Raw genomic sequence first — 15008 nt, 5'->3', positions numbered from 1 at the left:
GACTGGGAGGCAGCAAGATGATGGTGCAGTAGCTGACAGAGTGGATTTGCTTTGCTGGTCTGTGTCTCACACCTTGCAGGGGCAGTATCTTGGACCCAGGGAATTTTCTCTGCGTGTGGGGACCCCGATCTGTCGTTGGAGGTCACGCATGAAGTTTGGACCGGTCCAGGAGTCCACGGCACTGTGGTGCTCAGTGAATTATTTCTGTGCATAGAAAGGAGTGAGATGAAAAGGAGCCAAGTCTGGCGTAGATCTAATGGGCAGGGGTGTGCTGATTAGCATGTAATTCGATTTGTTAGGTGCTACAGTAAACAGCATTAAGTGCAAGATGCAGTGATTGCTCCCAATAGCGCCCTTTCAGCCTTGCCTCGGTTCCTGCAGCAGTTGGATGGAGCTGTGTTATGACTGTTCAGCAGGCACCAGCAGAGCTGGTGGTACTCCTTTCTTGGGCAGAAGCTTGAATAACACAAACACTGCCATTTTAAAAGGTTTTGGGTAGCTGTAGCTACAGAGCACAGCTCACACATTTCCCCTGCTATCCCTGCTCCCACCCCATTCCCCAGTGGCGCAGCTGGGACCAGCACTGCAGGGGGTTACTCAGCCAGCGTCGGTAGGAGAGGAGGTACGATAGTCTGATTTTCCCCTCCAGTAAATGTCACATCCATATTTTTTCCATCATGGCTTCGGTAAAGAAAGTCCCTTGTCTTTACTCCTGTGCCATGGTTGGACCGTGGGTCGGAGGAGCCCCTCAGCATCGCAGCCCTGAGCTGAATACAGACTTCTCTCCTGGCTCCCAAGGGGAAAACAGACTTGCTTTTGGTCACATGCCATCACACTCACTAAATTCTTTCTTTGTTCCGACTGAAGGACTACCTCCTTCAAACCTCCCATTTATAAACGCAAAGTGAATGTGCTGCATCGTTTCAGCATAAGGATAAGAGGAGTCTTTCCACGGAAATACCCCACTGAAGCCGCATAATGATGTTTTTTCTTCCCCCTGGAGCTAGCTTAAGCCCACTGCCATCAGTAGTAGCTGTTAGATCAGGCTCCCCCAGCCCCCTCGTGTTGAGTATCACCTTGTGCCGCGTACGTGGTGTTGAACTCAGCCAGACTATTCATTGGAAAAGCGCATGCAAATAGAGGACAGGCATCCTGGTTGTGCTCATCCTCTCAAAAATAGCAACAAATTGTACGACACCTCATTTCCTTTCATTCTGCAGGGGCGAGCGCGGGAGGAGCTGGACTAAGAGAGATGGCATTTGCTGAGAGACCTGGCACCATCAGGAGTACATTGGAGGCTGTCAAGAGGAATTAAGATAAGGGTGAGTGCCCTGGCATGGGGAGGGTCGGGTGAGGATGCCTCATGGGCAGCCCTCTATTGCTGCCCCGCAGCCACTTTGCCCCCACTAAATATGGGTAATTGCCCCGTTTTCTGTGGGATGTTTTCCTAACTAATCCCATTAGGAAATTAGGGTTTCTTAATGACTGCAAGAGGCTTGCTGTTTTGCATGGCAGAGAATGGATAGGTGCCTGAATGAACTTCTATTTTAATTAAATGCATTTTGTGCTCTCGATAGAAATTTCCGTAACATTTATGTTGTATATGTACTATGTGGCATCCTGGGGAACTGGAGAGGTCCATCATTTCTCTTCAAAGCACTTAACTCTCCAAGGCTTATCAAATCATTCTAGGAATAAGAGGTACCTTTCTCATTTATTCACTCATCCAGCACATTTTCTACTTCCACACCTGACTAAATGCTTTATTTTTTGTCTTTTATCGATAAAGCTGTGGCAAAGGCATTGATGTTCTGGAGCGTGTCCAGAGAAGGGCAACAAAGCTGGTGAGGGGTCTAGAGAAAAAGTCTTATAAGGAGCAGCTGAGGGAACTGGGGTTGTTGAGTCTGGAGAAAAGGAGGCTGAGAGGAGACCTTGTCATCCTCTACAACCACCTGAAAGGAGGCTGTTGTGAAGTGGGGATTGCTCTCCTCTCCCAAGTAACAAGCAATAGGACAAGAGGAAATGGCCTCAAGTTGCGCCAGGGGAGGTTTCAGATGGATATGAGGAAAAATTTCTTCACTGAAAGGGTTAACAAACATTGGAACAGGCTGCCCAGGGAAGTGGTGGAATCGCCATCCCTGGAAGGATTTAAAAGTCATGTGGACGTGGTGGTTAGGGACATGGTTTAGTGGTGGTTTTGGCAGTGTTACGTTGATGGATGGACTCAACCTTAAAGGTCCCTTCTGACCTAGATGATTCTATGATCTCTCCTTTTAGAGGTTTAAGAAGTACCTTGTTAGGGACTGAACCAGGGCAGTTATGAGCCAGGAGGTGGCTTGGTGGCCCCAAACCCGCATCCTCAGATAGCTAAAGAAAACAAGTAGCATCATTCCCATTCTTTGGGAGAAATCAGGGAAAATGAAGTTCCCTTGTGATTGCTGTGTATATTAATTGCAGTTATTTAGAGGCACCATAGTAAGGAGAGGTCGGCTTTGCTTTGCAGTGAAATGGAGAGACCTTGCTGGCTAATGAAGCAAAACCAGCAGTGCACAGCATTTATTATTGATACCCTTAAGAATCAGTCGAGGCTTTACTCCTTCTGGTAGCAGCGAGAGATTGTTTGCAGAGCTGGGCCAGGTGGCCATGGGGGGTGGCCTACCTCACTCACACAGGGATGAGACCACCATCAGCCAGGTTTCCTGGTCACCTTTCGCAGGTACAGCCCCACAGGGGATGTTCTCCAGCCACGAAGATGCACAGCACTTGTGCATTTGCCCGCATGGCTGAATCCATCCCTCGCCGTGTGAGGTGCCGGTGTTACTCCCTGCCTCTCCTGCTGTAGCTTCACAGTCGATTTAAGCTGATCTAACCATGAGCTGCAGACAAAAGAGGAGAGCAAGTCGCACTGCCCAGGCCTCAGACACCATCCCCATGCAAAAACGTGGCCTTGGTATCAGGTTTGAGACTAAAATATTCTCCTGAGAAAGTGAAGGTCACGCTGGGCCCGATTGCACATTTGCTGCTAGCTGCAGTGGTATTAAAGCAAGAGAGTGCAGTGTATCGAAGAGCAATTTAAAAACAAAAGAGTAATATCTTGTTGAATGAAACTGCTGTATATTTTTTAAAAGACAATATCTAGTGTGACAGTCGATGTGCTTTTACTTCTCTGATGTTTGGGGCTCTAGAGGACTTCAAGCATCCAACAGCTGCATTAGTGTGCAAGTCCAGCAGGAGACTCTGCAAGTACTGGCATTGATCAGATGAAGAAGTACATGTCTAGAGCTGATGGTTCAAAATGGGACTCCAATAGGGCTCATAGATTCCCATCCCAGAGGGTGAATGAAATCAGTCCAGTGCCATTGATCTGCAGCTGGCTGCGGTTTGTGGAGCTCTGCGGATGAGCAGTGCGTACAAGCTACTACCCGAACTGCCGGCTGCTGCTCTTTTGAGTCTTGAAAATAAATAATCTTTGACCAGAGACCAACCATGACAGCTTTGAGTTAGGCTGGAAACACCTCTCTCTGCAAGTGCCGCAAGGTACCCGACACGCCACTGGCATTAGAAATAAGAAGATCACAGTGTTGGAAGTGGAAAAAGGGCTAGATAGCAGGGTGATCCTAAGTGGTTTCAGGAGAAGAAGGTGAGGAAGATACTAGAGTTAACGGAGATGGAGAGGGACTGTCAAAAGGGCGGGAGATTTTGAGGTAGTTCAGATAAGGGGAGCAAAGCCAGAGGAAGGTGTGGAAGATGAGACCCGTGAAGAAAAGCCAACGGGAGCAGGTCTGTTCCGTCTAAAGAAAATACACACACGGGAGACATAATCACCTGCAAACACGCAGGGAGGACTTATAAAGCAGCTAGCAATCAATTTTCAAATAATGGACCTGATCTTTAAATAAACTAGTAAAAGGGGTCGAGGGTGGAATAAACACTTGATTTATCATCCCACCTCACCTTTTTTGCAGCGGCAGCAGCAACACAGCTGTATTTTCTTCCGATTTTCTCCTCTCTGCCTCCCGAATCATAAAGCACCTTTACAGCTGACTGTCTCCTGTGATACAAGAGGTTTTATAGAGCTGCCGGCCTCCTCACCCAGCTGCTACTTCAGGCAGATGCTGCTCGAGGTCTTACAAGTCCTGCTTGAAATGGCCATGAGATCAAGGTGAAGGACTATTTTGAGACAGCAGAAAGCGGGCAGAGGACTTTTCCAGGACAGGACAGGATTTCACTGAAAAGCAACAGGACCTCTGTCTGTTTCCCTGGAACCGGGAATTTCTCCTTGCCTTACGCAGCAGGTTTCTTTCTGGAGTCCTTCAGAAAGTCGGTTCTGAACTTGCCTCTTTATTACATTTAGGCTTCGCTTTGTTGTGAGGGGGGACCCACCAAACCCAAGGTTTAATTCAGATTGTGAGTGTATTGGCTATTTCCGTGCCAACGGAGCGAGCAAATACCTTCCTCCCTTTCAGCTGGCAGTCCATGCCTCCTTCCACCTTTGCCTCTGAAACCTCTCTTGCCCCAGCTATCTCCTGGGCTTCCTGCAAACCCTCCTGCTGCCTTCGCCAGGCTCCTCAGGAGGGCCAAAGCGGACAGGAGGAAGGCAAACCAACCCACTCTTGTCACAAAATAACAACTAAGTAGTTGACCAAAACGCTCACTTCGTGTAGAGTAAGTGCTGTTAACAGTTAGCTTTATTGGGCAGCCAGGTGAAATCAGCTCTCTCCAGCAATGCACGAGCTTGGAAGTTCACATTTCCTCCAACAACCTCCAGTTCTTTGCTTGCACAGCATTGGAGGGACTCCTCTCTTTTCTCAGTACCACCTGCACAAAGATCAAAGGAGCTGATCCTTCCTTCTGGACCTTAAAAGCAGTAGGTCCATCGCTATAATGAATCCTACCTGAGTCTGCTGGCCAGGAGCCAGCGAGCTGCACCCCACCAGGGCATAAACCCAGGTGCTGCGGGCATTTAGCTCTCCCAGCAAGTTGTTGCTCTCCCGAAGGAGAAGTCACACCATGTAAACGTGATCATTTTTAAGCAGGACCCTTTATGAATGCAGATGGAGGCCCTTAAACTAGGTTGGAATTAGATCTGAGCTCTCGGTCTGTTTGCATCATTGAAACGGTGTAGGAGTAAATCCCCCTTTCGCTGCTGCTGGGTGACATCCAGATGTGAGCGCAGCAGAGCCAGGCTCTCATCTGGGATGGGTTGTCTTTTCTCCAAGATCTGGCGTATAGATTTAAGATGCAGAGCTGTGTGTGCATTTGCCGTCGTGGCGTGTCAGGGCACAGATCGCCACTTACACCGTATGCTGTCCTCCGAGCAAAGCCATACGCTGCTGCAGCTGGGAGAGCGCAGGGCTGTGAGCTTTCACGGGATGCACCTTGCGGCACGAGCAGATAGCGGAGAGCGGAGCAGCAGGTAGGACCTGGGGCTTTCTCTCCTGGGAACAGAGGCATTTTCTTGTTTCATGAGGTATTACAAACGTATATAGATTAGAGACTGGGTTAATTTCTTAAAATCTCAGATCCTGTGAGAGGAAGTCAGATAAGTGCTTCCTTGCATAGATTGCAAAGTGTGGAGTGTAAGATTCATGTAGGTATTTGGCCAATAACGTCTATTAAATTATCCACATACAGTAGAGACAATGGCTACAGGTTGCAACAAAGCATAGAGATTTTATTGTTTTTTAACTTTTCTTTCCTGTTTCCCTCTGACTTGTCCAGATTTTTCCACCATGTTCGGAAAGAAGAAGAAAAGGCTTGAAATTTCTGGGCCCTCTAACTTCGAGCATCGGGTCCACACTGGCTTTGACCACCGGGAGCAGAAGTTCACGGGACTACCTCAGCAGTGGCACAGCTTGCTGGCGGACACGGCAAACAGGCCAAAGCCTATGGTGGATCCCTCATGCATCACTCCCATCCAGCTCGCGCCTATGAAGGTATCGTGCAAAGTCACCTCTGAATTTCCTAACCTTCCTTTAATTGCATGTAACCCTAATGAAATAATACCAATAGTGGCTGTCCCGGGAGGCAGGCACGGCTGGAAAGTTGTACGAGTACGGAGAAAGCTGCAAATCCAAATATTTAATAGTAGAGCTGCAAGGAAAAAGGGTTATGTGTATAAAACTTGTACGAATGTCCCAGAAGAGTGTGAGTCACGGGTCTTGCAGGGGCTGTGTCTTCATGTTCCTGGACTGCAGAGGAAAAAGCCACAAGTCCCAGTAGAGGCCCAAAACGATGCTCCTCTGCAGCATAAAGCTCCTTGATAATTAATTTAAGAACGGTGCTTTAGGCAAAGGCAGTTTGGAGCACGGGAGAGAGGGAAAAGTACACCAAAGGAAAAAAATTAAATTGCTTGTTCAGCCAGGCAATGAGTTCAGGGAAGGATCTCGTTGCCACCCACCGCTGCCTGGAGAGGGTAACACAGGTGATGGAGCTGAGTTCCTCGCCGGGTGGTAAAATGAGGGGAAACAGCCCCAGGTTGTGGCTTGGGAGGTTCAAGCTGGACAGCTGGGGAAAAAAATTGGCTCAGAGAGTAGAGCAGCACTGGAAGGGGCACCAGCACAGTGCTGGGATCCCCATCCTTAGAGGCTCAGAATTCCGGCAGATAAATTTGCCCTGATTTAGCAGTGTTTCTGGGATTGCACCTCCTAACATCCCAGTAAATCGCACTCGTGTGCTAGTGGTAGCTGATACCCCGCCGGCCATGTACATCTTGCTGTCATGCAGCTGCAAAATAAATTTAGGATTTCATTTTAGTGTGGATTTTTCTGCAGCAAGGGAAAATCAGATAATCCCGAGAGCACAGATCCTGTATTTATATTTGATAAGTGCTCTTTGCTAAATTTATGTTTACTGCTTGCTCCTGAAGGACGCTCATCACTTGCTGATCAGGATGGGTGTTGCTACAGGACAAGGGGGATAAAACCGAAGTCTTGATTTTGTGCTGTAATAAAATATCTACTGTATAATAGAAGCCCAGAATAATGAGGAAAAAAGCAGGCAAGCCTTTTCCTGCTAAGGGAGGAGAGCAGCTTTATTCCACAGCCCTTCTTAACACCAAAAATACCCCTGGATGTTTTGACATGAATGCATAAAGATGTTTTAAAGTGAAAAAAAAAAACCCACGTTTGCTATCTTGCAGCAGTATCATCTCTTTTCTGCTGTTCCGAAGCCATAAATCCATAGGCTTAAAAAGTTTTAAAATGCGTTAGCTTTTTCAGCACCATACGGGCAATACGACTCTGGGTCTTGGCTTTCAAATGGTCATGTGGATAGCTTGGTTCGTGTGCAGGGTCCCACTGAAGCCATACACACCGCGGGTGTGAAGGATCAAGCCCCAAATGAGTAATTGCCACATTTTGAAGCCGAGAAAAATCACTGTCAGTTGTTTCCAAGAAATTGTCAATTCTTGCTTTCCTGATTGTATATCAGAGGTCTGCATATGTCTATATATCAGGGGTCCATATATGTGCACGTACCGGGGATGCACTTCTGAACTAAACCATTCTGTGCCAGGAAGGGGCTGGGACCAGGAGCCAAAATGCAGCTCCCAAGCCAAGCTTGTTCTTCCAGCGTAGCCTTGGGCCACAGTGGTCCTTGATGCAGCTGTGCATCCCGCGACATCTTCCCAGGGTACGTGTCCCGGGGACAGGATGCCTGCAACCTGGTACCTATCTCAGCAGTGGCCCGTGGGGCTGAGCAGAAACCAGCCCATCAGCGGCAGGACCCGCAGGAAGGGTTTTCCGCATAGGTGGACGTTGTGAATTTGGAATCAGATTACCCAAATTGCAGTTAATTGCATGCCACTGCTCCAAAAGTATAGTTAGACAAGGAAATGGGGTTAAGACGGAAGGGTTCAAGAAATTGTGCCTTCACCCTCCAGTTACTTTCACTATCCAAAACTTAGTTACAGCCTATTGAAATGGGCCTCCATAATAGTGCTAGAAGAAACAGGTTAGTTTTAATAGCAACTGTTGACCGTCATCTGAGAATTTGCTTTTAACTCTATTGCAAGAGATGATTTTACAGTATATTTATTAAGAATTAACATGCCCTGTTTTGATATAACTTAATTTATGGAGAGAAACTGAGTTGCGGCCACTTTAAAACTAAGAATATTGTATGTTGCTAAACTAGTGCAGCATAATCATTTAATTTAGACTATTTTTTTATGTGTGCGTGTGCACCAGCACCTTTAGTTCTGTTGAAAAGTTATTTAGGCGCTGAGGATTTCATAACTTTAGTGAGAACCGAATGTTTAAAATACACTTGCAGTTCATAAAGATAGGAACCAAATGTTCCGAGATCTCAATATTGTCTACAACTTTTCTCTTTTTCACTCAGCAGTTGATAGTTTAATTAACGCACTTGTGAACGCCCTGAGGGGTAGCAGAAGATTCATAATTGTGTCCTGAACCACAGTATTAAGTCAGGCTGAGGCGTTTGGCCAGAGTTAGTTCGTGCCGTGGTTTCAGGTCATACAGCAGCTCTGTAACTCTGCTATTTTGCACTCTTAAATTTATGCTCTGTTTAATTACTTCAGTACACCTGTATGGTGTGGGGCAGAAGTGTCCCTGCTACTAGGTGCTCCTTCGCAACTGAAGAGTAGCACAGGTCATAGAGGTAGAATCGTAGAAACATAGAATCATAGAATTGTCTAGGTTGGAAGAGACCCTTGGGATCATCGAGTCCAACCATCTACCCTACAAAGTTCTCCCCTACACCATATCCCCCAACACCACATCTAAACGTCTCTTAGACACATCCAGGGATGGTGACTCAACCACCTCCCTGGGCAGTCTATTCCAATGCCCGACCACTCTTTCTGTGAAAAATTCTTTCCTGATGTTCAGTCTAAACCTACCCTGTTGGAGCTTGAAGCCATTCCCTCTTGTTCTGTCATTAATTACCTGTGAGAAGAGACCAGCGCCAACCTCTCGACAGTGTCCTTTCAAATAGTTGTAGAGAGTAGAGGTAGACTTTGAGAGCGCAGTTTCTTGGTTTTGAGACAGAACTGGTGTTTGCTTGCTTTGGCCTTCCCCCAAAGCTGAAGCAGAGGAAGGAAAAGACTTTTTCTCGACTTCTGTAGGTTTTGCAGCTTTCCCGGTTAGCGGTGTTTGCTTGTTTCTCAGTCTACAAAGCAGATAGGATCTGATGGTACATAATGTATCCCTTTGGGTAAAACCGATACGTGATAAATATGCTCACTGCTCCATCTGTATTCAAAGGCAGCGGCAGCGGCGATGAAGAGGCAGCGCCCTGGGCTCCCAAATATCCTGGGGGATGTCATCGCCCTGCCTCTGCGTTGGCTGGGATGAAAGGCTTGTAGTGCTTTTACACACGGGTGGCGGCGGCTTGTCGTGGTAATATCAGCGTTTGAATCCAAACCTGAGCTGACTGTACGAATTCATTCATTTCAAGTACCATGAGAGACAATAATGGGATTCCCCTTCTCGGTGTGGGTGACCCAGATACCAGCAGAGTATTGTGTGTTTCGGATGCTAACACGAGTCAGTAAAATGCGGCAGAAAATTTCATGAAAAACAGAAAGCGACAGTGATCTTGATAGGTTTGGGGTGTGGAGATGGGGGGGGGGGGGGGGGTTGAAAAAAGGCTTGAAAAGATTTAGGAAAAAAAAAAAAAAAGGCTTGAAAAAGGTTGAAAAGAATTTTCACTGAAAACATCTCTGCGTGAAAAATGTGAACCGTCTGTCTACTGCACTGTACTTAAAATAGGCTTCACGAAGTCTGAGATCCTGATGCCAGGCCTCTCGCTCCTCTTCCTTCGGTACTTTGTAGTTGTGCTGTGTGTGGCTGGAGCTCACGGTTTGCGTGTTTGCCCTCAGCACAATACGCTTGGCCTCTCGTCACTGTTAGGCTACACAGGAGCTTCAACTTGTTGCCACCCTCTGATTTTTGAACACTTCAGAATCAATAACTAAGGAAATGCATTGTCCGTAGGCAGCAAAACTCGCTCTTCGTAGTTTTTCCACTCTGCCCAAAATATTAGGAAAACAAACAGCAGAACCCTTGTTTGGGGGGGTTTTGCCAAAAGAGCTTCGCATTGGCTTTGTAAAGATGCTCCGTTAAGATACTTCAATGTTTGCTGCTGTTAGTGGGAGCAGGACAGCACTGAAAACTTACCTTCTGATGTTTCCCAGTGTGGCAAACAGCTGAGCCTCCTCACTTCTGTCAAGGTACAGGAGGAAAAAATGCCCTTTTTTTTTCCTGAAAAAAAACACCACTCTCGGGTTATTCTTCAGTTCTCTGTGCCGGTACATGTGTGAAACCTCCATCGCTTTGCTTTTGTTGATGCTTTGGGTAGTCTCACCCATCCACACCGTCAGCAAGATCAGAGTACCAAGCTTGAGGATGACATGGTGGTGGGCTTGTCCTTGAGTAAGCTCAGAGGTGGCTGTGAGCATTTGGGTGGCCAAATATATAGAGGCATCAAGAGGACCGAGTCTTTCCTGATGAGATCTTCACATGTCCTTCTCCCCGAGCACATTGCAATAAATCCAACCATGCTCATGTGGTGGAATTTCAAACGTTTCCTGAATTTTCTCCTCCATTTTATTCCCTTGGAAACACAGGGTGTAAGGGGATGAGGGCTTCTGCTGCCCCGTGGTATCTGATGTGCACCGAGATGAGCATTAGTACAGTTTGGCGATACAGAGGGGTGAGTGTTCAGCCAGCAAAGGCAGAGTGAGATCTTCAGCTTGACATTGATGCTCTGTTGTCAGCAAAATGGGAGGAACCTCTTCTGTGCCGTGTGGGTTGAGATACCTTAAAAGTAGAGAAAACACCGTCCTTTTCTATCACTTCACCAAAATGCCCTTGAGTCCCCCACGGCTGGGCTGGGATGCGCATTAATTTGAGATGCACATTAATTGTACCGTTAATTTGCAGCAGTTTATTTACCTGGTGTCCTGCAGGTGGGTGGGTGTTGCAGGGCAGAGAATTTCTGCAGGGGACAGACCACAGAGTCGCTGGCTTTTTTCTCTCTCTTTCATCCTCATGTTTCAGTGGTCTAATCTATGTTTTGTCTTATTTTAGTTTTTCTCACTTCTGCCTCTCAAACCTTAACCCTGATCCTGGCAAGTTAACTGTGATTTTTAGAACTCTTCGAAGCTTGTACTGCTATATTTCAGCCTCTCTGCTACGCAGGGGAAAAATAATCAGAAAATTAGTTACTGATCACGGCCCTTTTAATAGCTCTGGCTTGAAAATCAAAGTTTCTGCTTACTGTGCTTGTTGACAGAAGGAAAAGTGGTTCTTTCTCTTCCCCATCCTACTTGGCCTCTTAAAGTATTTCAAGCAATGAAATTCAAGTCTCGTTTAAGGCGTCAATTTTTTCCTACATTTACATGCTTTCCTTGCTTAGATGGAGGACACCGAGCACAGAGCTGTGCATAGCGGTGCTGAGTGGCCAAAGATCTGAAAGAGAGGAGATGAGCAGTGGTCCTTGTCTGGGCTTGAGCGATCAGACGTGTCCAGCTCTCATTAGATGTCCAGCCCTCTCCTCCTGTGTGGAATTGCCCTGGGGAAATGCCTGACCGGGAAAAGGGGGATTTAGAAATAAAGAGCTGTTCAAAGGCTTTGCCAGCTGCCTGGGGAGAGATGGACAAAGCGGTGGTTGTCCTCACCTCTCATCCTCACCCTCCCAAATTTTTACCTCTCCTTCTTGATAGCTCCTTCTTTTTACTTATTCCTCCTGTGGTACCTCTCTAGATGGGACAGTGTGAAGTTCTGGCTTGAAGAAGGTTGGCTCCCATCCCACCAGGACGCTGTGGACCCCCAGCACTGCTCTTGCTGGGACAGGACCTGGAAGGCTGCTGACATCTCGTGGGCCTTCCATGTAACCACATCATGAAAATTCATGCTTAATAACTCTCATTTCCTAATTAGACGCTTTGCAATCGCACGTTGGGCCTGATGCATGCTCAGCCAGGAGGAGAGAAGGTGGAAGGGGCATCTCCAAAAAGGGCAAGAGCCAACACCTTGCAGCATAGGAATTTCTGAGTGGAAGGAAAAAGTTTTGCCAGCAAGCATGGTTTAGCGGCCTGGAGGGGCTGTGGGATCTCAGCCTTTGGAGAGGGAAAATCTGATAGACAGTGCCCTGAGCAGCCTGACCGGACTTTGACATTAGCCCTGCTCTGAGCAGGAGGTTGGACTGGATGACCTGCAGGGGTCCCTTCCAGCCTCAGTTCTGTGATTATCCTCACCTACGAGTGACTGTGGTCAGGTTTGCAGTTGTCCTGTAAGGCAGCCCTACTTTCAATTTATTTTGATCACTAAACAGGAATGCCTTTGATGCTACACAGTGCCAGAAGGAACTACTGCAACACATCTGAGTAGAAGCTTTTTCTTTCAAAGGGATGATGCTTCACTTTTGAAGGCTGTTTGATTACTGCGTTTTTAAGTGACAATACTACTTCATTTAATCTCCGTACCCCTCGTACAGATATAATACAAATATGCCACCTAGTGTCCATGGATGTGTCGTACTGCGACATTCGCTAGGTGTGAGAAGAGCCAAGTTGCCAATTTTCTGTAATCTTGCAGGAAATCTATCACTGTACAAATAAAAATCAGCCACAGTACGAATAAGCGCAAGAAGTACACAGCTCAGAAGTTTTTTATAATTTCTGTCACTAGGTTAATATAATCTCATACATACTACATTGTACAGAGGAAACTTCGGTTTTATTTCTGATTGTCTGATTTCAGAAAATGATAGATTTTTATGTAGGTCCTTTAGAAGAGTATTGCTGCCGCATGTGAAGTTGAGCTCAACAAGAGAGAAAATGCCTGAATAAAAGAACAGGAAGAAATGTTTCAGCTGAGTAGTTCATTTTATGGAAATGCAGTTTCACTGTAAAGAGTGTCAGCTGGAAGAGGATACATTTTATCTGTCAGAAATTGTTTGTTTCCGAGTTTTGTGTGAAAACAGTGAAATATTTTGATTTCAAAGATCAAAGCAGCCTTCGACGTGAAGTGCCCTAGGAAGCAGCCCGCAGCAGTGCTGTTGGCAGCAACTTATCTTCTGGCACCACCATGGTGGGAGCTGCCTGTCCCTCTCCACTGGTGGACCCTGAGCAGGGAGGTCAGGTGAGGTGAAAAACTACCCGAGGACAAAAGTTAGGGGAGACGAGTGCTACTGCTCCTGTAATACTAGTTTTTCCTTTCTTTACACCCTCCTCACGTCTTCTCCGTACCCATATCCACATACATCCAGTGACATTAATACATTGTCATCTCTGTCAAAAGTACATAACTCGTGCACGGATTTTTTTTTTTTGCTAGTTTCACGCTAGCAACCTAGAGTCATCGTAAAATGAAGTGAAGCCTGTCAGGGTTTAAGAAGCATTTGGAGAATGTCCTTAATAACGTACTTTGACTTAGTCAGCCCTGAATTGGACAGGCAGTTGAACTAAATGGTCGTTGTAGGTCCCTTCCAACTGAAATAGTCTCTCCTCTCCTCTCCTCTCCTCTCCTCTCCTCTCCTCTCCTCTCCTCTCCTCTCCTCCTCCTCTCCTCTCCCCTCCTCTCCTCTCCTCTCCTCTCCTCTTCCTCTCCTCTCCTCTCCAGCTCTTCCGTTTTTATACCATTGCATTTCACACTATTGAAGCACTTCATCCAGGCTGACTTTAAATTGTTTTTCTAGAGCCTCATTTGGAGAAGAATAAACAACATCATTATCATTTCAGATTGACTTAAAATGCAAAATGTTCCTCAGTTTTTCAGTTCAACTAATGAACCAGAAAATCAATTATTCACATAATTTTTTCTTATCAAGATATTTATCCCTCATAACAAAGCCCTCAGGTTCAGTCCAGGTATGTTTGGGAGGGTCTGTCTGCCGCTGAACTGTAGACACCAGCATCAGGGTTTACAAGCAGGACCTGGCCATCCTAAAGAGACACTGAGGTTGCCAGTAAAAAACCTCTCTCAGCACACAGAATAAAACTGTAAGTGGCAATGAGTTTTTTACATTCCATCTTATTTCTATCCTTTAAATGTGCTCAAAGGACCCAGGAGTAATGCCTGCAGAAATGTGGTTTTCAGAGGTGGTCCCTCTAGCTAATGCAGATAGAGCTGGGTAGGGAGTGATGCTTTGGTCCACGTTGGACCACGTAGACAAGTTCAGCACTGCACTAAGGCTTTAAGTGCATCATTTTGCTCTTCCGCCTTGGAGGGGTGATAATCAGTTACCTGCTGACCATGTCCCTCATTTAAAAGGTCCCTGACATCCTCAGAGGAGCTTGTCCTACCAATACCCTACTCCTGCAGATACTTGGAAGCAGGCTTGCAACTGCACAGTCCCCCGAGCTCATTGGGCTCTTCCCTGGAGCAGTGTCGGAGTTTGCTGGCTGCAGGGTGGAGATCTAAGGATGTTGTTCAGAAATCCTTCATCGTCTGAGTAAGTTTTGTTCATGCAACAGTTGACATCGATTTGAGTTGATCTGCTCCCATGGGAAAGGATTTGCTTTACCTGGGCCTGCAGCAATAATAGACAATAACATAGATTACAGACTTCTGTGGGTAAAGCAGTTTAATATAATTATTAAAATAATGTTTTTAATGCTGTTTGCATCAGTATTGTGATTTAAGTAATATTAGTGTTGGAGTAATATTAGTGTTGGAGGCAAGCTTTAGTTTTTATTAACGAGAGCTTACACGGGCGAGCAGAACTTTGCAATACGCTAAGTAAATACTAAAAGTAAATTTGGAGTTCACGGTCTACATCTGCTGAGGCAAACTAGGCTGCTTTGAGCTCAAGAAACGTGTTAACCTGTAGGTCTACACATAAAAGTGGAAAACTCTCAGTGTCAGCGTTTCGGAAATCGAATCTGGTCTCCTCTGGGAATACCAGACTGGGAATACTCTCCCGGCAGCAGCGGGGAGCGGGGCTCCTTGATCAGGGCAGGCAAGCACCGAGCAGGAGTTAGATACTGGCCCAAGGACGCTTGTCATCAGGTTCTTTTTTTAACGTGGGAGGTTAGTCCC

At 46.4% G+C, this 15008-nt stretch overlaps 1 protein-coding gene across 1 annotated transcript in view; it reads left to right on the top strand.

Moving 5' to 3' along the window:
* PAK5 (p21 (RAC1) activated kinase 5) overlaps nucleotides 1-15008 on the top strand; it is a gene marked incomplete at its 3' end in the record, with an annotated part of 60645 nt that overhangs the window by 14843 nt on the left and 30794 nt on the right. The window contains exons 2-3 of the mRNA XM_082481436.1: nucleotides 1221-1322; nucleotides 5722-5936. Of these exons, the coding sequence (XP_082337562.1) occupies nucleotides 5733-5936 (204 nt within the window). The 5' untranslated portion in view covers nucleotides 1221-1322; nucleotides 5722-5732. The remainder of the gene's footprint in view (nucleotides 1-1220; nucleotides 1323-5721; nucleotides 5937-15008) is intronic.

The sequence above is a fragment of the Vanellus vanellus genome (assembly GCF_965231255.1).
Source record: "Vanellus vanellus genome assembly, chromosome: 3".
Lineage (NCBI taxonomy): Eukaryota > Metazoa > Chordata > Aves > Charadriiformes > Charadriidae > Vanellus > Vanellus vanellus.
Note: the sequence above shows the minus strand (reverse complement) of the source record. Positions and strands in the feature narration are given on the sequence as shown.